We start from the raw sequence: 27,273 nt of genomic DNA on the forward strand, positions 1-27,273 counted from the left end.
ATGGAGTAGGAAGAGAGGGGGTAGAGAGAGAGAGGGGGGCAGAGAGGGGGGTAGAGAGAAAGGGAAGGGGTAAGGAGAGCAGTGCGAGAAGGTGGAGGGGTAGGAGAAAGGAGGTTGGGGAGGAGAGAAGGTGGAGGAGAGGGAAGGGAGAGGAGAGGAGGTGGAATCCGTGAACGCTTTCGCGGCTGAGCCCCTTGCCTGAGCCCGTGGGAGCGCAGCTGTTTGCTCAGCCGAAGCCGCTGCACATCCTCGATGTCGCGGAACTGGAAGAAGGAATCCTTGCACTCGGGGTGCGTCTCGAACAGCCTGCGAGCATCGCAAACAAATCGCGCGCAACAACGCACGCACACACAGAGACACGGGGGGTGGGGGGTGGAAGGCAAAAAAAACAAAACAAACAACACGGCCATTAACCACTCGCGGAGCACCCGGCACGTACGCCAGTAAGGTCAGGAGTCCATCTTCCGTACTTAAAGTGCATTACGCACACACGTGTACACTCACGCGCGCGCACACACACGCACGCGCGCGCGCGTGCACCGTAACGGCCGGTTGTTTTGAGTAATTATCGTATTTACTGCCTTCGCCCGGCATCGGAGCGCTCCCACCCCGCAAATTGGAGAGGCGGGAAGTTCACTTTGTGATGTTTCCTGGCGCAACATGGGCGAGCTCCACATTACACGGGGCGAGACGGCGCGGTCGCCAGGGGACAGCGTTGGGGAGGGGGCACACACCCCCCCCCCGCCACCATAAAAGCCCCCCAACCCCCTAACTCCGTCGGCACTCGCTCGCCCGTCTATCTCGTGGCTTGTCCCTAAAAAAACATAAAATCTGGTGGGATTTCGTGGGCGGTTCAATTTGTGGCAATCCACACTGCGGCGGGGATAGGAGGCGGGGCTCACACACCACAGCAAAGTCAAAGATCCCCCGTATAGCATTAACAGACTGTTGGGGCCAGTGCAGTTTGCGAGCAGCTATAAAGGCAGGCACGGCACACGAGGGGGTGGGTGGCCAAGGGGAGGCCCAGGACCGATTCAGATAATCGCCACTGGGTGTTGGCCGTGAGCGGGAATAGAACCCGGGTGGCCAGGTTCGTAGCGCAGCTTAGCGCTCACCACTACACACCACAGCACCCCCACCCTGACGCCCCCCCCACCCCCTCTCCGTTCCATCAGCGCTCGCTCCCCCGTTTATTTCATGGCTTTACCAAGAAACCCCCCCCCCCCCAAATTACACGTCCGGCACCACTCCCATGCGTCTCGACACACCAAAAAAAAAGAGAAGACGAGTTAATAATAATAACAACGAAATCGAGCACACACACACATGAAACAAAAGCATATAGTAGGTGTGTGTACTAAAAAATAATAATACCAAGAACAGAGTAGTCGCACGTTCATGACACCACCGATGTCAACACCACGCGGTGCATTTTTCCGCACGCGAGTGGCACGGTTGGCTACGTACGGCGCGAAAGATGTTCACAGAACACGCACGCACGCGCGCGAGTTTGAGCAAGTAACGCCCAGCGCCGTCGCGTGCAGTGCGCGTGAACGCGACAGCGTGAGCCGTGCGCGACGAGTGAATATAATCCGGACACCACCTCGATATTCCAAATGCCCCCGGGGGCCAAAACAACCCCACGAACGAAACGCGTCCATCATACACCCCCCCCCCCGATCCCCCTCCCACACCCCCCCGCCCCACTCCTCGTTCTGCATTCATAAATCGCTGGCGTGAGCGTGGCGACCCTCATATTCAAATGCGCCAGGGGTGAGATGGTTTTTTTTAATTTGACAGCGGGAAGGCGGAGGCGTCTCTTTTGGGACGCTTCCGTGGGTGTTGATTGCGATTCTGGGCATCACCGCCGACGCCGCCGCCGTGATCGTGGTGCGGGAGAATGAGGAGGGATGATGGGGAGCGGGGTTTGTCAGGGAAGGACATCGGCCCCCTCCCTGCAACCCCCCCACCACCCATCCCCACTTACACCGCCACCCCAATAAACAAAACCCCAGACCACAGGGGGCCCGTTGTCCGATGTGAATCTTGCACTGATGCGCACGCTTGGATTAAATCACGGGTGGAGTAATTATTTTTCAATTATATTAGTAACATTTACAATAAAAAAAACCTAAGAAAGCAAACACGCACGCAAATATAAACAACATACGCATCTTACATAATATTCCATGGGCCTGATTCAAGTGGTTGAAGAATGTCCTTTTTTTTTGCAAATAGAAGACAAAATATCTCCAAGAATTGCGATGCAGCCGAGCAGATAGAGCATTCGCCGCTCTTTGCAGAGGTTCACTGTTCGAATCCAGCGGCCTATCCTGGTAAATACTGCGGTGTGTAATAACCGTAATAATAATAATCATACGTGCCAGCCTGATTCACAGCCAAAAAAAAGATCCCTGACCGATATCCGCAAGAGTTAGGCAATTGTGTGCTAGCGTCAGGGTCCAGATTTGGCAAATTCGAAAATTGCACTGCAAATGCCCTCATTGGGATTACACAGAAACACGCAGAGCAGCAATCGTGTTTCCCTACTGGCAGCCCAATGCCCCAGGTAACTCTTGCAAAATGAGACTCATCCTGGTCCCGTGATTTCTTGCCGCCTGATTAAACCACAATAAACTTCACTGCGTATAACGACAGGGCAACTTGCCAGGGCGATTCGACGCGTTGGCGTCATCTCTCGTGCCGTGTGCACACAATGCTTGCACCTGGAAATGCATTGCACTGCACACACAATTAACATCGTTTTCAATTAAATGATAATGCACAGATTCCCTAAAGAAATGTTCATTTGAAACAGGGAATCTGTTTGCTCTTGCGCTGGAGGAAAATAAAAAAAATACTGCATACTTCAGATGCACAGCCTTCGGCCAAAAATCACACTCTTGCAGTAAGAACACATGAACAAACAAGAGCAACACTGACTCACACAGCCGCCGTTCACCACTTAAAGTGGATGTGACGTCACCGCAACGCCGGTGCCAGGTTAGGTGCACTTCGAGGCGACGGGGCGGCAAAGGTGGTGGCGGCGTTGGTGATGATGATGATGATCACGCCTCACAGCAAGAAGCCCCTGGGGGATTTAGATTCTAGATTTGAAGCTTTCGTGACTGCAAGGATCCATACTCTTTGGTTCTATTCGGTAAAGTCACGTAGGTAAAAAATAAAACAACAAAAATGACGACGTTTCGTCCACAACACAAGTAGCCTTCTTCAGGTGAAGGAACAGAACTGTCGGGACGACAGAGCTTCAATGAACGCTGCTAAGATTCGTAGCGTCTTTTATATTACCGACTCGGGCGCCTCTCTCCGTGGAGTTTGTAGTCTCTGGCTTCTCTTGTTTCTTCCCATAGCACAGCGTAAACGGGGTTGGCCAAACATCCCAATGCCGAGGAGTTACCTGCACATTACTCAACTGGGATCACAAAAAACAAACCAAGACAAAAATCCCCCGTTTATCCTTAACAGAGTGTGGGGGCAAGTGCTGTTAGCGAGCACTTATGAAGGCCGGCACGGCACACGAGGGGGTGGGTGCCCAGCACCACGCCCGACCGCCTTTGTCTCCCCTGTGGCGATGTTTTTACACACCACTCCAGATACTCATTCGAGGCTGAATAAACATAGGGGAGGCCCAAAGCCGTTGAGATCATCGTCACTGGTCTTAGCCGTGAGCGGGAATCAAACTAGGACGCCGGTTTCGTAGCGCAGCGCGCTAACCGCTGCACCACCGCTCCACGTACGCAGCAGCAGCATTGCCCTCGACTGCCAAAAACTGAGCAGGACCCTTCTTAAAACGAGTCTTGAGATTCATCGAGGCTTTCCCGGGTAAATAAGCATATTATAATTATAATACCCTAATCTAGAAAACAACGTTTAACTTATTCTTTGGGTCTTTCGGTAAAGTCACGTAGATAGATTTTATTTGAACCTATCTACGTGACTTTACCGAAAGACCCAAAGAATATGAATTCCTGCAGTCACGAAAGCTTTAAGTCAAGATTTAACATTTAACTTCAAAGCCTCGACGTGTCTCGCATCAATCTGAATACCGTACGCTCATTAAATATTTCAAAACCCTCCCGGTACACTCTGCCCATATACGGAGCCATCGCCTTTCGGAATATTCAATCGCCCCGTTGGGAAGAAAATAATAGGGTCCTTTAGATATCAGTGGGGTATCTACAAAATCGATCGCCCTGTAGGGGCCGCATTGCGCGCGGCGGCATCACACGAGGCGGGAGCGCAGCGCGGCCGGGTTGGTTCCAGCGGCACGTGCCAAGTGTCCACAACTCCGATAAGCTTCCCGACACCCCTCCTCCTCCCACCCCCCTCCTTGCCGCCACCGCTTTCCACGGTGACCACCGTCAGCACCGTTCCAGGTGGGGCGCGGATGTCACCTCGGGGGGCGGAGGGGGGGCTTTTTAAAGCGAGCCACCATGGCCACTTAACAAGAGACTGGCTTGACTGCCAAGGAACCCTGTTGCCACCTGTTGCCACCTGTTCCCGGCTTTCCCAGCAGTGTCCTCTTTGTCGAGGTCGCCGTCCTGGACATAAACATTCCTGGTTCTGGCGCGATAACACAAAGACAAAGATCCCCCGTATAGCCTTAACAGGCTGTTGGGGCAAGTGCTGTTAGCGAGCACCAATGAATGTCGGCACGGCACACGAGGGAGGTGGGTGGCCAGCACCACGCCCGACCGCCTTTGTCTCCCGAGCGGCGATGTTTACACATCGCACCAGGGACTCATTTAAAGGCCGAGTCGACCCAGGGAAGATCCAGAAGCGGCTCAGACAGTCGTCACAGCTATTGACCATGGAATCAAAAGTCGATTCTCAGCGCGGCGCACTAACTGCCACACGACCGCTCCCCCCCCCCCGCCCCCCCACTCTGTCGCACGCACGTGGGCAGGGTTGCGCACATGGCATTCGGTAATGGGTCACAATCTCCCCATCGGGGATAGCGGCCGGGGGGGGGGGGGGGGAACAAAGCAAAACAAATGGACAGGCACGGGGGAACGGGGATTGGGGTGGGGAGGAGGAAACTCGGGGCTCGGAGGGGGATTAGGGAAGGGGTTGGGCGGAGATTTCCGTCGGACCGCGCGTTCCCAGGCGCCGAGAGGCTCGCATCGTACCCATGGCTCACACGAGGAGTTGCGTGCGAATGAGACCCCCCGAGTTTAACGGCTGCTGCAACGTGTTGTTGCGATGCCACGTGTTGTTGCGATGCCACGTGTTGTTGTGATGCCACGTGCTGTTGCGTTGCCACGTGTTCTGGTGCCTGTGTTGCAATGCCGCACGTTGTTGTGATGCCGCACGTTGTCTGTGACGACGCCAGAGCCTGTGAAGGAATGAACACCTTCCAACGGAGGCACACGGAGCACTGTTTCTTAAAAGGGAATTTTCTGCAGTACGACAGCAACACCAACTAACACATTAATGATTAGAAGAATATTCTTGGTTCTTTCGGTGAAGTCACGTAGAAGGGAAACAATAAAATAAAAATAATATAAAACAATACAATTCTCACGACGTTTCGACTGCAACACAAGCAATCACTATCAGGTGTGAAAACCACAGCAAGAACATTTTAAAAAAGTGGCGTTTTTTTAACGTTAGCACCAAGGAGAGCGATTTGGCAGTTATTCAGGTGGACGAGTCCATCTATGTTCGGAAAAGAGGAGGGGGGAGACGAAAACAATGGATGCGGTCTGAAAGGCACTGTAAGCGCGAACAATAAAAAAGACCCGAAATGGTTTATCAAATCCTTCCAATGATTGCTAAGCCAGAATCCATCTTCTCAGTTGAAATGTCTCTGTGTTTGTATATGTGGATAGCCTCATGAACGAATCTCTCATGGTAGCCAGATGGCTTGCAAAGAACCTCTGTCTTGGAGAAGTCAATGTCATGTGAGCCTACTGAATTTAAACAGCCAGGAAAGCTTTAAATCAAGATTAGAAGAATGTCAACTTGTATCCTTGGCAGAGATACTTTTGTTGTTGTCTCAGTGGGATTCTTACCGTGCCCACAATAGAGGGTTGCAGTCAAATGACTTCACATTTTTGCAGCCTATGTCAATCCACTGCTGGATGAAGGCATTCCCACGCCGTCTCAGCAATAGAGTTTTGCCTGACTATACTTCACCACGCTGGTCAATGGAGGTTGGGGAAGCGAGGAAGGGGGCTCTGGCACCAATTCTATTATCACTCGCCACTGATGTTAGCCGTGACCGGCAATCCAACTCGGATCACTCCGGTTCACAGCGCGGGGTGATACGCACAGCGCCACTCATCTCCCGCCCCTTAAGTGAAATAAAATATAAGCATATATATAGCAAACCACATCTCTCTGCTCTGTATGCATCAAGTGCACCCGTTTTGTATAACAAATGCGTCCCATCCACTCCGCATGCCACGCATCGCCTCTTTAATGACCCGCACCAAATCCCAGGTTACCGAAGACGCTTAGTGGAGCTCAAATTGCTTAATGCCCTCTTCCCCCCTACCCCCCCCCCGTCGATGCAGAGGCGTGCTAATTAAGCCATGCCACGGCGCTTAAGGGATATTATCGAGTATTCAAAACAATCAACGGACGACGCTGACCCCCCCCCCCATCATCATTCGCTCTCCTCCACTCCCGTCACCGTGTGCATGCCGAGTGCCCAACCGGGGGAGAGGTCGACGCGAATCGGAAGCGAACGTCGTTTTGGCGTCTAAGAATTTCGCCCCCCCCCCTGCTCCCCTCCTCAGCATAATTTTTTTTTCTTGCGACAAACGATGACGGCCGTGCGGTAATAAACAAAAGATCGCTGTCGCAGGTCACTCTCGCGCAACAAGCAAAAAGCAAAAAAACATAAATCAAAACCGCGACTCCCATCCTGGTCTCTTGGGTTCTCACCTGGGCCAAACAAGACCAACTCGAGCGCCTATGAAAGGCGGCAAGATAAAGTGCGTCTGGCTCACTGGCGCCGACGCCCAGCTGACGTTTACACACCGCACAGAGGCACTTGTTTTCGGCTGAGTCGACCTAGGGGAGGTCCAGGACCAATTTCAGATATTCGTCGCAGTTGTTGACCGCGAGTGGGAATCGAATTCGGGTTGCCAGCTTTATTGGACAGCGCGAATACCACCAGGCGACCGCGGTAATCAATAGATGCGTGCACCCACACGCAGACACGAGCCTAATACGACAATGAGAGGAGCATTTAATATTTGTTTGCGAAGCAAATGGAAGCAGTTACGGGAGGTAAAACTTGGAAGTGCCATTGTGCATTATTTACGTGTCAATTTCACAACGTTGGCTTAGCGGGGCACGTAACAACTTAATGGGAAATAATAGCTCAGCCCGCTGGACAGGGCGTTCAATACCTTGGCAGGTTTAACTATGAGCTGGGTGGTAACAAATTTGGCCAGGCTTGGGGATTTATTTTCACAGATTAGCGTGCGCCCTGTTCAGTGGCTAAAACCGTAACCGAATGCATTGTGGGTTTATAGGTATATATATATTTCGGCTTGTTGCGGTGACAGCGTTTCGCCGTTGTGCGAATACTCTTTCGCGGAGTTCTCCGGCGCGCTTTCGAGTTGCGCCGCGCACTGTCCGGCACGATGTCCGACGCTTCGCTCCATGCGCCAGAAGCTTCTTCAGGAACTGACAAAAAATACGTATATGCATTTCCAGGAGAGGCTCCCTGGCGCGTGAAGCGAAACGTCGGACATCGTGACGAACGACACGCGATATAACCCGATAACGCATCAGAGAGCTATATATATTAAAAAAACCCTTAATATTACTATTACAACTGGCTCCCTATACAAATTGTGGCGATTATCAATCCAGCTAAAGCTTCCGAGATCTGACAAAGCAGAGATTTAGTCAGACATATTAAGAGGGATCGCCTGCAGGGACGAAGGCAGGAGTTTATTAAGTATTTCTTTTCTTTTTTTATCCTGACGTATTTACCAACTGAAGACACGCTGTCTAGGGATTCGCGAGTTCGCAGTTCTGCTGCAGTTATAAGGCCAATTTTGGTAAAATTACCCACAATTACAGCATCATCAGACCGTCCCTTCCTGAGCCAGCGCCAGGGAAGGATGCCAGAAACCCCCCCCCCCTTCCACCTCGCCACCCCCCCCCCCCCCGCCTTCCCACGACATCGAGACATGAGGTGCAAGGCAATACTTGGCTCGTGTTCGCAGAAAATACGAGAGAGAGAGAGGGCGAGTGAGTGCGTCATTATTTTGAAATTGCGCTTTACACCCCGGTGCCCTGTGAAAGCTGGAACATTTTGACGAAAACAATTCCGCGTTGAAGTACATTTATAAACAGCGGAGACTACAGAGCAGAGCGTCCCTTAAATAGCCAAAAAAAAGTGTGCGTGTGAAGCGATTTAAATTAGAACGTTAACATTATCACACGCGACTCAAGAGTGGCGACGCAGAAAATATATTGCATGGGCCATGCATTGCACGGGCCAGGTCAGATATCGGCGCCAAGAATAACAAATGTTTAACAGTACCGATAATATTTACACTGATAACGAGAGCGAATTGTTTCGTAACTCGCTCATTTCCAATGGCTATCACATCATTCACAGTTATTGGAACCGCTGTGGTTTTGCGACCTCAAGGTGGTGCTGACAAGTTAAACCTATCCGGTCTGGGCTAATGGACTAACGCGGTGGCATTGCTGATCTCCCCACAATGGATTTCTTGAGTCACTTTTGATCATTTTCCTTTTAAGGCAATGTAAGCCGCCTATACATTTACAAGTTTGGCCTTTAAAAGGGTCCGTCTGCTCTTCACTATGTCAATACATTTGAAATGTCTTCGTCTCTCAATACAAATTTGAACAATTTTTTTTTGCATATGTCCCAGGACCTGCGCATTAATGGTGAACATAATTGTGTAGTTCAACGGAGGTTGGTAATGGGGATAAGAGTTAAAGCTTTCACAATCTACATTGGCCGCCATGCAGGAGGTGGTTGGTTCGATCCCGACCCTGACGCCTGTATATTTGGAGTGTATTCATGTTCTCCCCGTGATCGCATGGATTTTCTCCGGGTCTTTCGGTCCACTCCCCCCCCCCCCCCCCATACACATTTAGAATCACCGTCACACATTTATAGTATTTGACTGCTATAAATGTCCACGTGATGATAAGCCACTTCATTGAGCTATCACGTGTGGCCAAGTCGCTTCTGTAAAATAACTACGTAACTGCTCAGTGGGCCTTAGCTGGTAAAATAAAAAAAGTGTATTTCTCTCCTGCAACGAGTCGCCACAATTTAAGTGGACATCTCAATCAGGTTCACTTCCAAAAGTATCTGAAGGCCGCTCTTTGGAGGTCGCATCTTTCCCCCCTATCCTGACCTTCTCGTCAGATGAAAATCAATGATTGATGAGAAAACTCCGTCGTAACAGATTAATAGTGCAGGCTGTAAAACCGCATCACTGCTGCTGGCTGCCGTCAGTTATTCGGTCACATTTGCTCAAATCGCTTTTGATGGTGACCTAAGACAAGAAGACCACAATGCACATCTTCAGGAAATCACGATGGCTCTCTATATATATGCACAATGGCTGTATTCTTTTAACACGTTTTTTGTGTGTTGTTCGAAACGTGTGTGTTGTTCGAATATTTATTTATACAGAAGGAATCCGATGAGCTATACAGCTCTTTTTCACAGATGTCTAGTAGGGCCGGCTCAAGTAGGTTACTGGAGTGAGTCCATCATCACCAAATTTCCCTTTGGGCCAACCCAAGTTCTCCTTCTCGAAGCGGTTTATCATCCAATCGGTTACTTCCTGTGAGGCCATGACACCTATTTAAGGAAGCTGGATGAGCCCACGCAGTTACTCTAACTTCCTGGGGTCTTGCCCTGATGATGCTTGACGCATTTGCAAGGGAATCGCGAGGTGAAGTTGCTGAACTTAGTTGTGAAGATTGTCCTTCACCTCAACGTTGAGCGAGCAGAAGCAGCGATAATCGGCGTGATAAATCCTTGAACACCGCCACGTGACAATGAATTTGTTTGGCCGTGGTCGGATGGTGGTGGGTTCTTTACAACATAGATTTGGTCACATCGTTATGGGGCCTCACCACAGAAATCTATTACGGCTCGGTATATGTTACTGCTAAGGTGGCCCACACAACGGCTATACCAGCCCTGCTATCCTAGCAGCGCCAATTCTGCTGCTCTAATAGTCTGGAACTCGCTCCCACTGTCGACCCGCGTCCCTCTGCTCAAGTCCATGCTGAAGACCATGCTAGTGCCCCCCCCCCCCCACCAAGCCCACCCTCCTGAAAGCCCGGTGCCTGGGCTACTGCGGTCCCGTGGGCCCCAAGTGCAGTTGCACCGCCTGCACACTCGAAAGCGATGGCACCACCAGATTGGCTCTTACCTCCCATGTGTCCCAAATATTTTAACGTGGGAACGTGGTAACTCAAATAAATGTTTTGCCCACCCACCCCCAACCCCCCACCCTTTCTGCCAAACGTAAGGGGGTGGGAATGGGAGGGGTTAATAGCCCACCCTGCCAACCCCCCCAGCTCGCCCCTCGCCGCCTCCCACGGTGGCGCCGTCTGTGATGATAGCGCAGCGCGTCCACCGTGACACCGCTCCCACCACGCACACACGCACACACACGCGCACACGCACACACACGCGCCGCTGGGTTTGTGCATAGCCGACAGCTCAAGCGTGCACGGCGTTACGAGTAAACCATGCAGATGATTATAACTCCCCCGCCCATGAGTCCCCTGAGACCACTGTGGGGTTACATCCGCGGGAGATAACTTCGGCCGCATATCGAGCGAGATGCACTGTGTTGCCCATAAATGTATCATCATCATCATCTACCATCGTTAAACAAGTATAAAAAGGACGGGGGCTTGGGGATAGGTCCTTAAACTATTCGGGTGTCTTCTTCTATAGATTTATTTTCACTTGGCCTGCACATGGCATTGGTGACACCCATCCTGGCATTGATATTTGAGCGGAGAGACCCAAGTGATCGGTTGCTCACGTAAAATAAACATCTGAAGTGATAAAAAAGTCCTCCCCAATTTCTTAGTTTATGATGGGAATCGGTGTGAGCACAGGGGGAAATTTCACTGCAGATATGGTGTTCACAGCGATCACAGGTGTTGTGTCAAATTCTATGGTGTGATTCGTTTTTAATGCTTTCTACTGTTAATGGATAACACACTGTAGCAGATTTTTGTGTTCCTGGGTAGCAAGTGTTATTTCCTAATTGCATATGTCTCAAAAGTACATAAAATTGCTATTATTCCCCACAAACTTTGCTTTTGTGACTAGGACAATGATATATTGAAATTTACCTATTTTCCAGAACATTCCAGATAGATTCAGTGCTGAGTAAACTTGGAGTAACTTCGAGAACATTCTAGAACTTTCCAGTAATATAAACAGTAGTATAAATACAGGGGCCTTAAGCCCACCAGTTAAGTTTAGTTCCAGCTGCCTAAGTGGATACATATCTGCATTTTTCTGAGATGGCATCTAGAGGCTGCAAGCATCCGGCAGACGCATTTTGCTATGTCTGCGGATAATTTATCAAGACAAGAGCGAAAAAGTACTCTGTGGAAGCATCTGCTAAGATGTGTGAGGCCTACAAGCCTACAAGGCATATTTCGGCATGTTTGTCAGACATCAAGACAACCCCTGGGCACCTCATTTCACCTGCGAGCAATGCAAAAAAAACTCTGGAAGGTATGATGTACAATTGTTGCTCAGAATTTTATGTTATAAAATTTGTAAAAATAAATAAAATGGAAAAAGTTTTTAATTTTTTTTAATGTTTTACAATTTTTTTTTTGTAGGATGGTACAGAGAGGAAAAGAGAGTCATGAAGTTCGCTATCCCAAGAATTTGGCGGGAACCCACTGACCACTCAAGCAACTGCTACTTCTGCATGGTGGACCCTTCCAAACGTCGGACTGGCAAGAATGCTCCTGCTATCACGTATCCGGACCTCCCTTCATCCATCGCCCCGGTGCCACACTGCCATGAGCTCCCCGTACCCACTCCTCCGGAGAGAAAGCTGCCGTCTTTAGAAGTGAGCAGCAAGTCAGAGAGCGAGGAAGACGTTGTAGATCCAGATGACAATTCCAGAGGTGGAGCTGAGGAGAGAAACCCATACTACCCCAACCAATAAGACCTCAACGACTTGATCAGAGATATTGGTCTCATCAAGTCCAATGCCGAGCTTTTGACGTCTAGGCTCAAGCAGTGGAACTTGTTGGATGAAAGTGTGCAAGTCGCAGATCGGAGGAAGCGTCACCAACCTTTTTGCAGCTTTTTCACCCGTCAAGATGGGCTCTGCTTCTGCCACAATGCGACCAGTTTGTTTGAGGCAATCGGAATCGCCTGTAACCAGAATGAGTGGCGTCTCTTCATTGATAGCTCATCCAGGAGCTTCAAGCCGTGCTGCTCCATAATGGTAACAAGTACCCGTCTCTTCCCCTGGCTCACTCGGTGCACCTCAAAGAGGATTACAACAGCATCAAGATCTTGCTAGACGTCTTGAAGTATGATGAGCACGGCTGGAGGTCATCGGATATTTCTAAATGGTGGCATTCCTGATGGGTCTTCAAGGCGGTTTTACCAAGTTTCCCGGCTATACTCTTTGGTTTTTCGGTAAAGTCACGTATGTAAAATAAAATAAAAGAAAACAACTAAATTAAATCACGACGTTTCGGAGGCAACACAAGCTTCAGTCTTCAGGTGGAACAGACACAACAAAGTTCGCTGTATCAAGTGAACAACTCTGGGACACCAGAGCTTATATACAGGTTAAGGGGGGGGGGGGGGGAGGAACCAGGAAGGGACGTGGGTGGGGTGGGGAGGGCTAAGTTAAGGGGGGAGGGAGGAGCCAGGAAGGGACGTGGGTGGGGAGGGAGGGGCTAAGTTAAGCCGCCTTTTGTTATGCTGCAGGGGGTTCGGGGGGAGCGATGGCGTGCTGCACGGGAGCAAGCACCATCCTGGTAGAAACGGAAACGGCTGTACAATTATCAGCCAGCTAACGTTTGACTTGGTTGATGACATCTTTCCAAAAGTTGCTCAATTTGAAACCATCCTCTCAGTTGAAGTTGTGTCTGTGTTTGTATATCTGGATGGCTTCATGGACAATTCTTTGGTAATAACCGGGAGGTTTGCATAGTACTTTGGTATCGGAGAAAATAATGTCATGAGAACCCGTTGTGTTGAAACAATGATCAGCCACGGCCGAATAATTCGTTCTGTCGTGTTTCAAATCTGATTTGTGCTCGCGAATTCGGTCAGAAATATGTCGTTTCGTCTCCTGATATAGCAGTCACCACAGGTACAACTCAATTTGTAAACACCGGGGTACTGTAAGTCAGGAATGACATCCTTTACGGATGGGATCAGATCCCGGATTTTGTGTACTGTATTGAACCGGACCTGGATCTTGTGTTTGTTTCGAATTTTGGAAATCTTTTTGGTAACGCCTGCTATGTATGGCAATGTGATGGTTTTGATTGGAGTATCAGGTGGTTGTTTTTGTATGGTGGGAGAAACAGCTTGGCGGATGGTACGGTCAGAGTATCCGTTCCTCTTGAGGGCCAGATGTACATGTTTTAATTCACTGGCCAGGTGGTGTTGGTCAGAAATGCAATGAGCCCTATGGTATAATGTTTTGATGAGAGAGTTCTTTTGAGCCGGGTGGTGGTGGGAATCAGGCTTCAAGTATGAATCTGTGTGGGTGGACTTTCTGTAAACAGAATGTCCTAAAGAGCCATCCGTCCTCCTCTCAAACAGAACATCTTGCCATCTTTCTCCACTTCCATGGTGAATTTGATGGATGGGTGTCTGGAATTTATGTGGTCTAGGAAATGGTTCAAAGCTGGGAGGCCATGTGGCCAAATGACGAAAGTGTCATCCACATATCTCTTCCACAGGGAAGGGCGAAGGGTGGATGTCTGGATGGCGTCTGATTCCAATTTTTCCATGAAAACATTGGCTATCACTGGTGACAAGGGAGAACCCATAGGGGTACCCTCATTTTCTTTGTTGAAGGTACCATTCCAGGTAAAGTAAGTGTTGGTGAGGCAGTGCCTAACCAGCGTAGGTACATCAGGGTTCAGTCCATGTTGGACCAAATCTTCAATTATTGTTATGGTGTCAGGCACTGGGACCTTGGTGAACAGCGAGACCACATCAAAGCTGACGAGGATATCGTCAGGAGATAGTAACAATGTCCTTGACCGTAGAAACCAATTGGGTTGAGTTAAGTACCGCTGAGGTGGTCTTGCCAGTAAAGGGAAGCAGAGCATCCGATAAAAAGCGGGCTAGTTTGTAGGTAGGGGAGTTGATCGTGGACACGATGGGTCGTAGTGGGGTACCTTCTTTATGGATCTTGGGAAGACCATAGAATCTGGGAGGTCTTGCAGCCGTGGGTTTTAGGGAGGGACGTTTAGTTGTTTCGATTAGGGAAGTCTAACTAGTGATGATCTTGTTGGTTTTTATCATTAGGCTGTTAGTAGGATCACTTTTAATTTTTGAGTAACTCCCATCATTGAGTAGGTCCTGGATTTTGTTGTTGTATGAGTTTGTATCCATAATGACAGTGGCATTGCCCTTGTCAGCCGAGAGGATGACTATATCATCCCTCTTTTTAAAATTCGCGAGTTCAGAGCGTTCGTTTTTGCTAATGTTGCTAATGGGTTTCTTAGCATTCTTAAGAATAGTGGCTATTTCAGCTCTTGCAACCTCTGCTTGGATGTGTCCTATGCCATTGAGGGCTACATCGACCTGAGAGATGATATTCCCTGCTATCTTTGCCCTTGGGTCAGCAGGGACATCAAGGCGCACTACCACAGGCAGGACTGGCCACAGTGGACCGAGTACTCTGTGCGGAGGAACAACGTCAAGTGGGAGCCACTGGTGGACCCCCGGAAGGTGCTGATGCCACCACTGCACATCAAATTTGGCCTTATGAAAACATTTGTCAGAGCTGTAGATAAGGAGTCGGCAGCCTTCAAGCACCTTCAAGACTTCTTCCTTAAGCTGTCTGAGGCAATGGTCAAAGCCGGTGTCTTCATCGGACCACAGATAAAGAAGATCCTGGAGTGCAATTAATTCCCTAAGAAGCTCACTAGTAAAGAGAACGTGGCTTGGAACAGCTTTGTCGCAGTGGTTCGTGGCTTCCTGGGCAATCACAAGGTCCAAAACTATATGGAGCTGTTTGAGACTCTGGTGAAGAACTACGGCACAATGGGCTGTAGGATGTCCCTCAAAGTCCATATCCTTGATTCTCATCTTGATAAATTCAAGGAGAACAGGGGAGCGTACTCGGAGGAGCAAGGCGAGCGCTTCCACCAGGATATACTGGACTTTAAACGCTGCTACCAAGGACAGTATAACGCGAACATGATGGGAGACTACATTTGGGGGCTGATTCGTGAAAGTGATTTACAGATTTACGTAAATCTATAAAAACTACTCACTTTTAAATCTTTTGTAGTCAATTTTGTATTACTTTAGTATAAATACAAGATAATTTTGATTAATATGTTTTTTTCTGACTTTATGTGAACGAAAAGACACAAATTCTCCCGTTTTCTCATTGAAAATAGGTACATTTCAAAATATCACTGTCCTGGTCCCAAAAACAAAGTTTGTGGGGAATGATAGCCATTTCCTATACTTTTTAGGCATTAGCAATTACGAAATAACACTTACTACTCAGGAACAAAAATTGTGTTACAATTTTGTAATAAATGAAAATACTGTAGAGAGTTTGATTTGAACTGAGTCGGGAGGGCAAAGATCCCCTCGTAGAGCCTCCGACGGCCTGTTGGGGCAAGTGCTGTTCGTGAGAATCTATGAAGACTGGCACGGTACACGATGAGAGTGTGGGTGGCCAGCAACACGACTGGTCTCATTTTTACACACGAAACAAAGGTGAAGACAAACTTCCCCCGTACAGCCTTTAACAGACTGTGGCAAGTTCTGTTAGCTTGGCCCAATGCACACTTTCGTTTCGTGAAATCCAAAATGTGAACATCGCTTTCTTCATGTCCAGCTTTAAGTGGTGTTTATAATAATAATAATGCTTTTTATTTATCCAGCGGGGCCTTGTCCATGCCTCAAGGCTCTTTATCACAGGGCTCCTGATACATCCGTACGTTTGGCAATGCCAATAAAGTGTAAGCAGCTCTGTGTGGGAGGACACCGGAGAACACGGAGAAATACCATCTCCTGGCCACGCCTCGCAGAGCCAATGCCTACAACACCTGGAGAGCCCTGGTTGGTTGTCAACGATCCGAGTACTGATCGGACTCTAAATTTGCTTAGCTTCTGAGATCTGACGAGATTGGACGCGTTTCGGGTGATGTGGCTGCGGGCAAAATGATTGGGTTTAATGAGACTTGAGAAGAGCAGGAATTAATCCAGCAGTGGATTGGCCAAGGCTGCTGATGATGATGTTCATGAACGAGACTCTTCTTTTCTGGGTTTGATAGAGAATGAGCGCAACGTCAGTTCGCACCATGTGGCCAGCAGCCAATAGTGGCTATTTTATGGATATACTGGTCCCCGCCAAAGGAATGTGGAATCACCGCTGCAGGATTAGAGCTGCCAGTGGAGACGAGCTTTTCTGAGGCTTGTTTGAGCACGAATATTGTGTGCACGTGTGTGAAGAATTTTACTCAAGGCTGTTATTTACTTGGTGCCATGGCTCAAATTGCGAAATTCCAGTGAAATGATAATAATAACGGTGCCTCTGTGACAGGGGGCGGTCGTCTCTAGTTTTGTAAAAACAGGTTATATCAATGGGCGGGCCTGTGGTTAATTATTAGGATGCCAATCATTTGAGAGGTAATTCGCTTCAATGGGAGGGGTGCCCTCACCTGGTGAAATAAAAGACGCCTAATAGTTGGAGAAAATGAATCTCAATGGGACGCTTGTTCGGCGAATGAAATGACGTTCTAAACAAATAAACGTTTCATTCCAATAGGGCCCTTGTCTTCAAGAAAAGTACACGCATATATCTTCGAAGACGATGCATTTCAGTCGGCTTTTACCAGCTTAAATAAAATAAATAAATAGCCTCGATGGAGAAAGTACGGGGGTGGGGGAGGGGAGAGCGAAGGTATAGAAAGCTTAATTGACCCTTAACCTGGTCAAATACAGGACATGAATCATTCAAGGAGGTGATGCAAAATATCTCGATGGGGCCCCCTCACTTGGTTAAATAAAGGACAACAGCCATTTGAGAGGCAACAAATCTGAACCTGGCCATCGCCTGGTTAGATACAGTGACGTCGTCAATCAGTTAAGAGGTAACAAATCTCAACGAGTCCTAACCGGGATACACTAATAAGAGGATGTATGAAAGTTGAACTTTTTTACACCGCACGTGCTAATCTGAGGTATGGGGGAAAGACAACAAACTAAACTACAAAACAGTTCAACAGAAATGATTTTTCAATCTCGATTTGTTTTCAAAGTGCACAGCTCCAGTGGCCTCCGAATATCGTAAGGAGGAGAGTTGCAGGATGCCTGCCTCTTTAACAGCTACTCAATCTCAAAATAGGGCTCCCGCATGGCTAAATAAAGGACAAATCAATGCTACGCATGTGCCTCCTCTTCTGGAGGCAGCGCTGATCGGATCGCTCTCACGCGATGGCAATGGAAGGATACGAGTGCTTGGAGAGAGAAACTCCCCCCCCCCCCCCCCCCACAATGCAAGGTCATACAAAACAAACAGACACATACACAGCCAAAGAGAGAGAGAGAGATAGAGATATGTGCGAGAGGATGGAGATAGTCGAGGCGAGCTGGGGAACGAGAGATGAAAGGACAAAGACACACACGGGGGAAGAGAGCAATAACGCCAGAGTTTGCGGAGTGCGAAAAATTGATCAGCCGTCGACCCTTCGTGTTCTCTGCCACACCGACCAGGAGCGACGGAAAAAAAATACCAACGATTTTAGAGAGCGGTCGCGGGAAGTCCCAAGCTAAATCTAACGCGAGCCACACCAGGGGCGGCGCCGGAACGCTGAGCGCTACCCCCCAGAAACAGCGCGATCACAATCAGCAGCAGCAGCAGCGCTCGGCGTCATCGGGAATAATAGCACGATCATCATCGCTACTATAATCATCATCATCTTATGAGTTAAAGGAATCGCCATGGTAATTATCAAGACTGCCCACATCATCAACAGCGGCATCGTGATCGTCATGGGTAAATTCAGTAACATCAACGCCATCACCACCACTAACTATCCAGGCCCCTCTCGAAAATGAGACTATACCCTGGTCTCTAGAGTCCTATCTCACTCGGGTGAACAAATTAACTTCGTAACATTACCAGCAGCAGCAGCATCATCACTCGTAAAATCACAACCATCACCACTATTATGAACGCCACAATCATCAGTAATGAAACCATCACCAACACTACAGTTATCACCATAAACAGCACCACCACCACCACGGCCGCTATTACCAAAACGGTCGCCGAAATCACCGTCACTTAGGAAATGTGCCGTAAAAACGGCAATCACTTGGGAAGTGGTAACTGGAGCTATATTTAGACGGGGAAGCCACGGGGCGGTGACACGCGAGGCCCCTGCCACTTCGTAAACGGCTCCGCCACTGCTATCATCGTGAGCCACACTAATCGGGGGGCCCGCGGGGAGGGGGAGGGGGGCTATTATTCGCCCCGGCAACAAATTCCGCGTCTCAATTTTGTTTTTAAATCTCGCTTAGCCACTTTCTGCCACGACAATAAAAGGGGGGGGGGGGTAGGTGGGGCACCATTCACATTGATGGACACCCAACGTTGCCGCAACGTTACCGAGCGTGAGAGTGTCCACGTGCGATGTTCCCTCCCCCCCCCACCGAAGGTGTTTGTAAGTTCCCATACACGACCCTCGGTAAGCGAAAAGGGTTCCACACGCGCTCAATGTTCACCCACGGGGTTTTCACGCCACGCTTAATCGAGCGGCGGGTCTGAGGTGAACGAGTCCACCTCTTGTATGGATGTTGATGCATATTTCGCACCAAACCGTGCCAATCGGTTGGCTACCACTGCGGCCTTGAGAAGAAAAAAAACATATAAAACAGGCGACGTTTCGGGCAATGACTCTTCTAAACGGCAAATCAATGAAAAGTCGTCGATTATATTTTTCCCTTGTAAGGCCACAGTATTATTGACGACTGCATTGGGTTTTTTTTGTTCTTAGTTAAATTGTGCTTGCAAATAAGACGGCGTCTCTTCCTGTGCGGAAGAGTCGGATGATATAACCCCCCCGCCCTCCCCCCCCCACCAGGGCAAGGCTCGGCAAGCAACAAAGAGAGACATTGTTTTTTCGAATTCGGTACAATGAAAAGATTCCGTATTACAAGAGCCGCAATGCAACGTGAGCACGAGGAGGGGCGTGGTGCTTGATGAACATCGTCACGAAGTCAGCGAGTCCTTCAAGAGCCGCGCGCGGCTTCGGCGCCGCAGGTTACCAACCCCTGCCCTTGGGGGAGCTGTCACGACTCGAGCGCTACCGAGCTCTCTCTAGCGGAGGTCCGTCCGCCGGCAGTGACGCGAGTGGGCAATTGCAGGGATGCGCCTTCACCTTTCATCCATCGTCACGGTGCGCGTGTTGGCGCGCGCGGCGCTGGCCACCACCAGCCCCCTCGTGTGCCGTTCTGGCCTCATTAGGCGCTCGCCAACAGCACTTGCCCCAACAGTCTATTAAAGGCTATACGGGGGGATCTTTGTGTGCGTGTGGGTGCTGTGTGCAAGCGCATGTCACGTATCTGCTGTGTTCACGCGTGCCAGTTGTTTGTGCGGTCGATAACGCACTGTGCTACGAACTCGGCGACCCGAGTTCGATTCCCGTTCAAGGCCACCAACCCCACTGACGATTACCTGAACCAGTCTTGGGCTTCCCCTAGGTCGACTCAGCCTTAAGGTGAGTACCTCATGCGATGTGTACACATCTCCACGACGGAGACAGTGGCGGCGAGGCGTGGTGCTGCCCCCCTAAATCCTCGTTTTCCGTGCTAGCCCTTCATACGTGGGCCTCCCCTAGGTCGACTCAGACTTAAAAATGGAAAGGCGGTACAAAGTGTAAACATCGGCACCGTGGAGACAGAGGAGGCCACCAACAGCACTTGCCCAACATCCCCTTGTCGGCTATACGGGGGATCTTTGTCTTGTCTTGGTCTTGCGCGCGCGCACGCGCGCGCCCAAACACCCACATTTATGACAATGAGGTTTAAATTGACCGCTCTCTTTCGCCTTCCTATCCGATGCACTCACAAGATAAAATCCCGCGCAGTGCGGCTCCTACAAACGCCGTGACTCCGTCTCGTGCTGATAAAGAGGGCGACGTCACCGCCGACGTGGAGAGTGCAAATTAGCACTTTGATTCAATCTGGCTGAACGACTCCCCCCTCCTATTGGAGACAATCAAGAACGTGGTCCGTATGCAACACAGAGAGAGAGAGGAGGAGGCGCGTGAACTCCCCGAGTCGAGTTCACGCACAAAGCACGTGAGGTCCAAAAAGCAGGCTCTGCTTCGGCCTGGACACCGTGCAGGAAAGGGTTGTTTTTGTTGTTGTTACGAATGTGAGACGGCGAACGTCAGCGCTACGTTGCGGTAAAACAAAAGCCTTGGGTTGGGGGGTGAAGTATGGTCAAATGACCCCCCCCCTCCTCCTCCTCTTTAAGCGCACGGCTTGGCCTTCATCCAGCAGTGGATTGAGCAGGGGTTGTACACGTTCGGTACTTAATTAAGCACAGCAGATACTGCAAGTATACCGCATTCAAACGTGCCCTGCTGTGTCATCCGTTCATCATCAGCCATGATCTCTCCGCTGCTGGATAAAGGCCTCGACCTGCACTGACCAGCGTGGTGAAGTATGATAGATAAATACATAAAATAAACATCTCTCGCGGCCCACAAGGCGTGGGGGAGGGCCTCATCCAGCAGTGGATTGACAAAACAAGCTGCGTGTAAGGAGACTCGCGCCTTACAGATGGGTTCAAGGATATTTGCTGTCGTGCCTGGGTTTGTATTTATTTGTGTAGGTTGAACTTTTTTCGCACCGTACGTTGCCAACCGTGCTCATCGCGGAGGTGCGGTTTGAGTGAGTGGCTTAGACACAAAGACAAGGTCCCCCCCCCCCCCCCCGTATAGCCTGAACAGACTGTTGGGGCAAGTGCTGTTAGTAGCGAGCACCTATGAAGGCCGGCACGGCCGCATAAGGCGGGTTGCTGGGTGGATTTGCGCGGTTATTGCCACGCCCGGCCGCCTTTGTCTTCCGCCCCCCCCCCCCCCCCCCCCAGCGCTGGCGTTAACACACTGCAGCAACAGGCACCAACCAACTCGTTAAAAGGCGAGGCTCGTGATCGGGGTGCGCGGGGTGAAATTAGCATCGCCACCGGTTGCCAATTGAAAAAACCGTTGACCGCGAATCGAACTTAGGTCTGCCGGCCCTCGTCAGCCCCAATCGGCTGCTAAACCACCCACGCTGCCTGGGCTCCCTGCAGAGATCAGGGAGAAGACGCGCGCACGCAAAGTCACAAAAAAAACCATTCGTCCCCCTCCTAGCCGAGCGTCTTGGATACCCTTGGGAGGTTTTCGCGCTGTAAGCCAGCGCGCGTCTATTAACGACGTGCAGCTGCCAAAAAAAGCAAACCGAGACAACTCCAACGACCATACGGGCTGTCTGGGGGCTCGTGTTGTTGTTGTTAGCGAGCATCTATTAAGGTCGGAAGAGTAGGCCTACGTTCGTAGCGTGGGTGTGTAAGCCAGCGACACTCGTCGGCCGAAATGGGTCCTTCCCAATATCGATGTCGATTTTGATTTAAAGCTTTCGTGACTGCAGGGATTCATATTCTTGGTTTTTCGGTAAGTCACGTAGAAGGGAAACAATATTTGTTATTATTTTATTATTCCCTTCTACGTGACTTTACCGAAAGAACCAAGAATCGATGTCGATGTTCATGCACGGCGTGGCCAGGCGTTTATTTAAAGCTGAGTCGACCTACAGGTGACCCAGACAAAATAGGTTCAAATTCACGAGATGCCCCGGAGTTGAGAATTGAACCCACGCGGCTGACCTCGTCACGCAGTGCGTCACAGCTCTATCCCCCCCCTTCACCCCCCCTAACACAACAAAAACAAAAGAGAAAAAAGATCCCCCGTATAACCTGTAACAGACTGTTGGGGCAAGTGCTGTTAGCGAGCACCTATGAAGGCCGGCACGGCACACAAGAAGGTGGATGGACATCACCACGCCCGGCCGCTTTTGTCTCCCCAGTGGCGATGTTTACACACGGCACCAGGTATTGATTTGAGGCTGAGTCGACCTAGGGGAGGCCCAGGGACCGGTTCAGATAATCGTCACTTTGTGTTGGCCGTGAGCAGGATTCGAACCCGGGTCGCCAGGTTCGTAGCGCAACGTAGCGCTAAGCGCTACACTACCGCTCCCCACACTATAAATACACACACACAGACACACACAAAAACACACACACAGACACACACACAGATACACACACACGCACGCGCGCGTGCAGAGGAAGCGTAGATAAGGAAGATGGAGATAAGAGATATGAGTTACGGGGAGACTTCTCCGTTGTTGTTGATTCTCAGCGTGTTGTCCGACGTTTCGCTCCGCGCGCTGGACGTGAGCTTCTTCGGCGACTCAGTTCGGTTCCTTGTCTTTGCCGATGTCCGACGTTTCGCGCCACGTGCCGAGCAGCTTCTTTCACGAAACTCAATTAATTGTTGTTGTTCAGCGCGTGGAGCGAAACGTCGGACCGTTTACTGCGAACAGCCACGCTGCATGACCCGTGAACGTATCGGAGGGAGCTGTCCCACCTCCTTCATCATCCCTCTCGTATCTGTCACTTATCTTTGTTCCCCGCTGCTGTGCGCGTGCGATTGACATCACGCCGAACGAGACACGGTAACGACCGATAACAACACATGGGAGAGCTATTTATATAAAGATAAAGATCCCCCGTGTAGCCTCAACAGACGTGTTGGGGCAAGTGCTGTTAACGAGCACCTCTGAAAACCGGATCGGCACATGGTGGGGGGGGGGGGGGGTGGGCAACAACCACGCCCGGCCGCCTTTGTCTCCTTCACACCGCACCAGGTACTCATTTGAGGCTGAGTCGACCTGGGGTTAGAGGTGTGAGGGTTGGGGAGGGTGGGCAAAAACGGAGTCGGGTCACGACTGCGCAAAGCATTCGGTCTGGCAGCACGGGGATTTGCGAACGAGGGAGGAGAGTTCTCGCCGCGACTCGCACCTTACGAACAGGATGACCCCGACCCGAGTGATGTCGTCTTGCAAGGCTCTCCACGACTCGCACACGATACGTCGCTCGTCCTCGCTCAGCCTGCGCGGCGGTGGTGGAGGAGGCGTCGGGAGCGAAAGCGCCGTCTCCTTGACCGGCTCCTTGTTCCGCGGCTCGGGGGCCTTGGGGGCTCCTCCCTTGGCCGTCGCTTTGCCCTTGGCAGGCGTCGCCACCGGGCAGCTCATTTTCTTCCTCTCGAAGAGACGGAAGAAGTTCATTGTCGGGGTGTTGTGCGTGGCGCGGTGCGAGCGGAGTGAATGGGGATGCGCACGCGCGCGAGCTGCTGCTGCTGCTGCTGTCGCTGTTGGTGCCTTTCTCCTACCCTCCCTCCCTCTCTCTCCTCTCTCTCAGCTCTCTTAGCTCCCCCCTCTCTCTCGCACTCTCCCCTCCTACCTCGCTACGATAGACTGTGCTCGTGTGCGCTGTGCGCGGTACGTGTGAACGAGAAGCGCGCCGCGAGGCTTGTGGTGGCGATGGAGGTTCCTTCTCTGTCCGTCTCTCTCTCTCTCCACCTCCCTCCCTCTCTCAATCTCTCCCTCTCTTAGCCGTCTCTCTCTGTCTCTCTCTCTCCTGTCTCACTAGATAGCGTGTCGGTCGCGGTGTGTCGAGGCTGTGTTGTCGGTGTCTTTGTCTGCGTGGCAGTGTTGTGTAGCGGCGTGTGTGTGTGTGTACGCCACGCGCGAAAGCTCTCGGCTTAAATAATAACCGTGCTCAGATTTAACGCAAATTCTCTCGAGTGTCTCTCCCCGCAGTTATCCAGCCACACAGTACACACACACACACATATATCCCTGATTATCCCAAGCCCAGTTTTGTTGCACGTATTTTCTATACGTGTGTCTGTGTCAAACAATACCTGGCTTCAAATAATATCTGGTTCTTTTAGCTTAGAAGACAAACCGATAAAGGTAAGAGATTAAGTTTAGTCACGTGTCTGTGAGCAGCGGTCCACGTTTAAATGCCCGCGTGTAGAGATCGACGTCAGAAGCTGCCCTTTACGATGATGATGGTGATGATTATGACGCTGATGGTGATGATTATGATGATGGCTTCACTCAAACTCGACCCTCGCGAGATGCGGACGATCCCTTGACTGCACTCGAACCGTTACGGCGTTGTCGGAGGCCACGAATTGAGAGCTGCGAATGGTACACACGCACACACACAGCAGATACACAGCAGATACACACACAGCAGATACACAGCAGATACACACACAGCAGATACACAGCAGATACACACACAGCAGATACACACAACACACACGCACAACGGATAACACACAACACGCACGCAACACATGCACACACGAATAGACAAAGATCACCCGTTTAGCTTTGACGGACTGTTGGGCAAGTGCTGTTAGCGAGCACCTATGAAGGCCGACATGGCACACAAGGGGTGGGGGTGTGGACAGCACCACGCCCGGCCGCCTTTGTCTCCCCAGTGGCGATGTCTACACACCGCGTCAGGTACCCATTTAAGGCTGAATCGCCGGGTTCACAGCGCAGTGCGCGCGCGAACCTCTACGCTACCGCTCCCCACTCGCATACACAGCAAAGATACACACGCACATAAACGCACGCGCGCGCACACACACACGCGCGCGCGCACAAAATTGCGACGATAAATAACCTGCTAATTAACGCTTGGAGGCCAAGTTGGGAAATCTGCTTCTGTTCGATATCACAACGGCCAGAGAGCGCGCCGTGTCCGTCCCGACTGATTGGCGATGCGATCGACAGCCCAGCCAAGCCAGCCAACGTTGCAGCCCGCTCACATGACCCCACGATTGTTGTATTTGCTACCAATCGTCATTAATCACGACCCGCGATTTGGCTCACAATGCCGATTCTTAGGCGAGGTTCTCTCATCCGTCTCGCCGTCTCTTACGCGCCAGCGCAGAACTGCGTTTAGCCTCCGTCCCGTACAAATGATATAATCGCACGCACCCGTATCTCAATTATCGCCGAATTCGTCGTAGAATATTTAACCGGTGGCGTTCGCTGATCGAAGCGTGCGGCGCTAGCGCCCGTGTGCGCGTGTGGGGTTATCGGCGCTGGTTGCGCTAGAGACCTGGACACACCGTGACGGCTCCGACAACCAAACTCCATCCCCAAATGCGCGCGAGCGATGCGGGCTCCCAGAGTTTGTTTCATGCAGCCCCCAGGATTGGCAGGATGATGGTGGTGGGGGGAGGCGCTGGGGGAGCAGGGAGGTGGGAGGAGGGGTGGGGGATCAGAGGGAGTGGATTCTCAGAGGTGGTGGTGGGGAGGAGCAGGAGGATGGCAGGAGGATGGGAGGTGGCGGGAGAGAGGCTGGGTGGAGCCTAAACGATGGCTATTGTCCCCTCGAGCCAAACATCAGATAAGACGAATTTCATCACATTGTCCTAAACTATATGAATTGACATGCGTTTAGATAGTGCCCCAATACGCACGCTCAATTATTTATTCAGCGGACGAGAGCATGCATAATGAATACATCCATGGAGTGGCGTGCACTTGACTATAAGACAAAGACCCCCCTATAGCATTTAACAGACTGTAGGGGCAAGTGCTGTTAGCGAGCACCGATGAAGGCCGAAACGGTACACGAGGTGGTGGGTGGTCTCTCCAATAGCGATGATTACACACCGCACCAGGTACCCATTTAAGGCTGAGCCGACCTACGGGAGGCCCAATAGCGTTTCAGATAATTGGCGTTGGTGTTGTCCGCGCGCGGGAATCGAACTCGCGTTGCCTGGTTCGTAGCGCAGCGCGCGCGCTAACCGCTGCACCACCGCTCCCCAATGCGATTTACTATACACGTACACGCGCCGCGTTCACGTGCGAGTCAGCCGCGGTGTTCGCCATCAGCCACGGCGAATCCACTGCTGGACGAATGCCTCCTTAAGCTGTCCACCAGCATCTGCACGAGAGATGACATTCGTCGCTCCATCTCTTCGTAGGCGCCCCTCCGTTGGCCCTATCGCACTAATTAATCGAAGTGCACTGCAGGATACATTTGACCTTCAGCGTACGCCAACGACGTTGGGGAACGCGCAACGGCAAATGTTTCCACTGCACCATTGCGACCGTTATTTTAAGCATACTTCCCCACTTTGGTCAGTGCGGGAAAGGGGCCGTCCATAAATGACGTCACGCACCTGGGGGGGGGGGGGGCGGGCGGGGGGGGTCAGACATTTGTGACGATGTGTGACGAGGGGAGGGGGGGGGGTTGAGAAATGTGACGTCACATCAAAAATGCGCAACTTTAAATCATTATAGACAACACGTTCTACTTAATTCAATTGACTTTTTCATAAATGTTTTCTACTACAACATCAGAGTGCAGCGCCACATTAAATACGCACTTCAATGACAATAGTTTAAAGCAATTTGAAGCATGTTTTTTTTTTTGGGGGGGGGAGGGGGGGCAGAGCTTTGTGACGTCATATTTGAGGGGGGGGGGTCTGACTTTTTGTGACGCCGTGTGACGAAGGGGGGGGGGGGGGGGTCAAAAATCGTCCAAAATCGCGTGACGTAATTTATGGACGCCCCCTAAGTGAAACACAACATACAATCAGCTCCTGTTCCTCTTCTTAGACGTACGCTCTAGCGTGCCTTTGCATTACCTTTGGTTACTGCTGCTGCTGCTGAGTTGGCGGCGGTGCAAAATTCACAGGACAACGAAAATAAAACAAACCCAACACGTGCGTCATCAACACTTGTGGTGGCTTTAAAGGCGGGGGGGGGGGGGGGGGAATAAACAGATGTAACCGGTGACGTTTCGGGCAATGACCCTTCTTCATAGCGAATACGTCATATGAGATGCATCCATGTCTCAATCCGCTCTCCACGCCGCGTTGGCAGTGGATGTTTGTTGACATCTCACTTCATCCACGCTGCTGCTGAGCTGC

The 27,273-nt window shown here is 50.8% G+C and overlaps 1 protein-coding gene across 2 annotated transcripts in view; it reads right to left on the reverse strand.

The window, feature by feature from the left end:
• LOC116948349 (neuroglobin-like) overlaps window positions 1-26,280 on the reverse strand; it is a 63,560-nt gene extending 37,280 nt beyond the window's left edge. Inside the window, exons 1-3 of one of the 2 annotated variants that reach the window (XM_076071473.1) lie at window positions 26,186-26,280; window positions 23,325-24,511; window positions 199-306 (exon numbers count right to left, since the gene is read on the reverse strand). In XM_076071473.1, the coding sequence (XP_075927588.1) occupies window positions 199-306; window positions 23,325-23,590 (374 nt within the window). In that variant the 5' untranslated portion in view covers window positions 23,591-24,511; window positions 26,186-26,280. Of the gene's footprint in view, window positions 1-198; window positions 307-23,324; window positions 24,512-25,448; window positions 25,571-26,185 lie in introns of those variants that run through there. The other variant, XM_032964948.2, reaches the window with a different exon arrangement.
• Window positions 26,281-27,273: the final 993 nt, after the last annotated feature.

This window comes from Petromyzon marinus, chromosome 33 (genome assembly GCF_048934315.1).
Source record: "Petromyzon marinus isolate PM22_M1 ecotype Great Lakes invasive population chromosome 33, UKy_Petmar_22M1.pri1.0, whole genome shotgun sequence".
Lineage (NCBI taxonomy): Eukaryota > Metazoa > Chordata > Hyperoartia > Petromyzontiformes > Petromyzontidae > Petromyzon > Petromyzon marinus.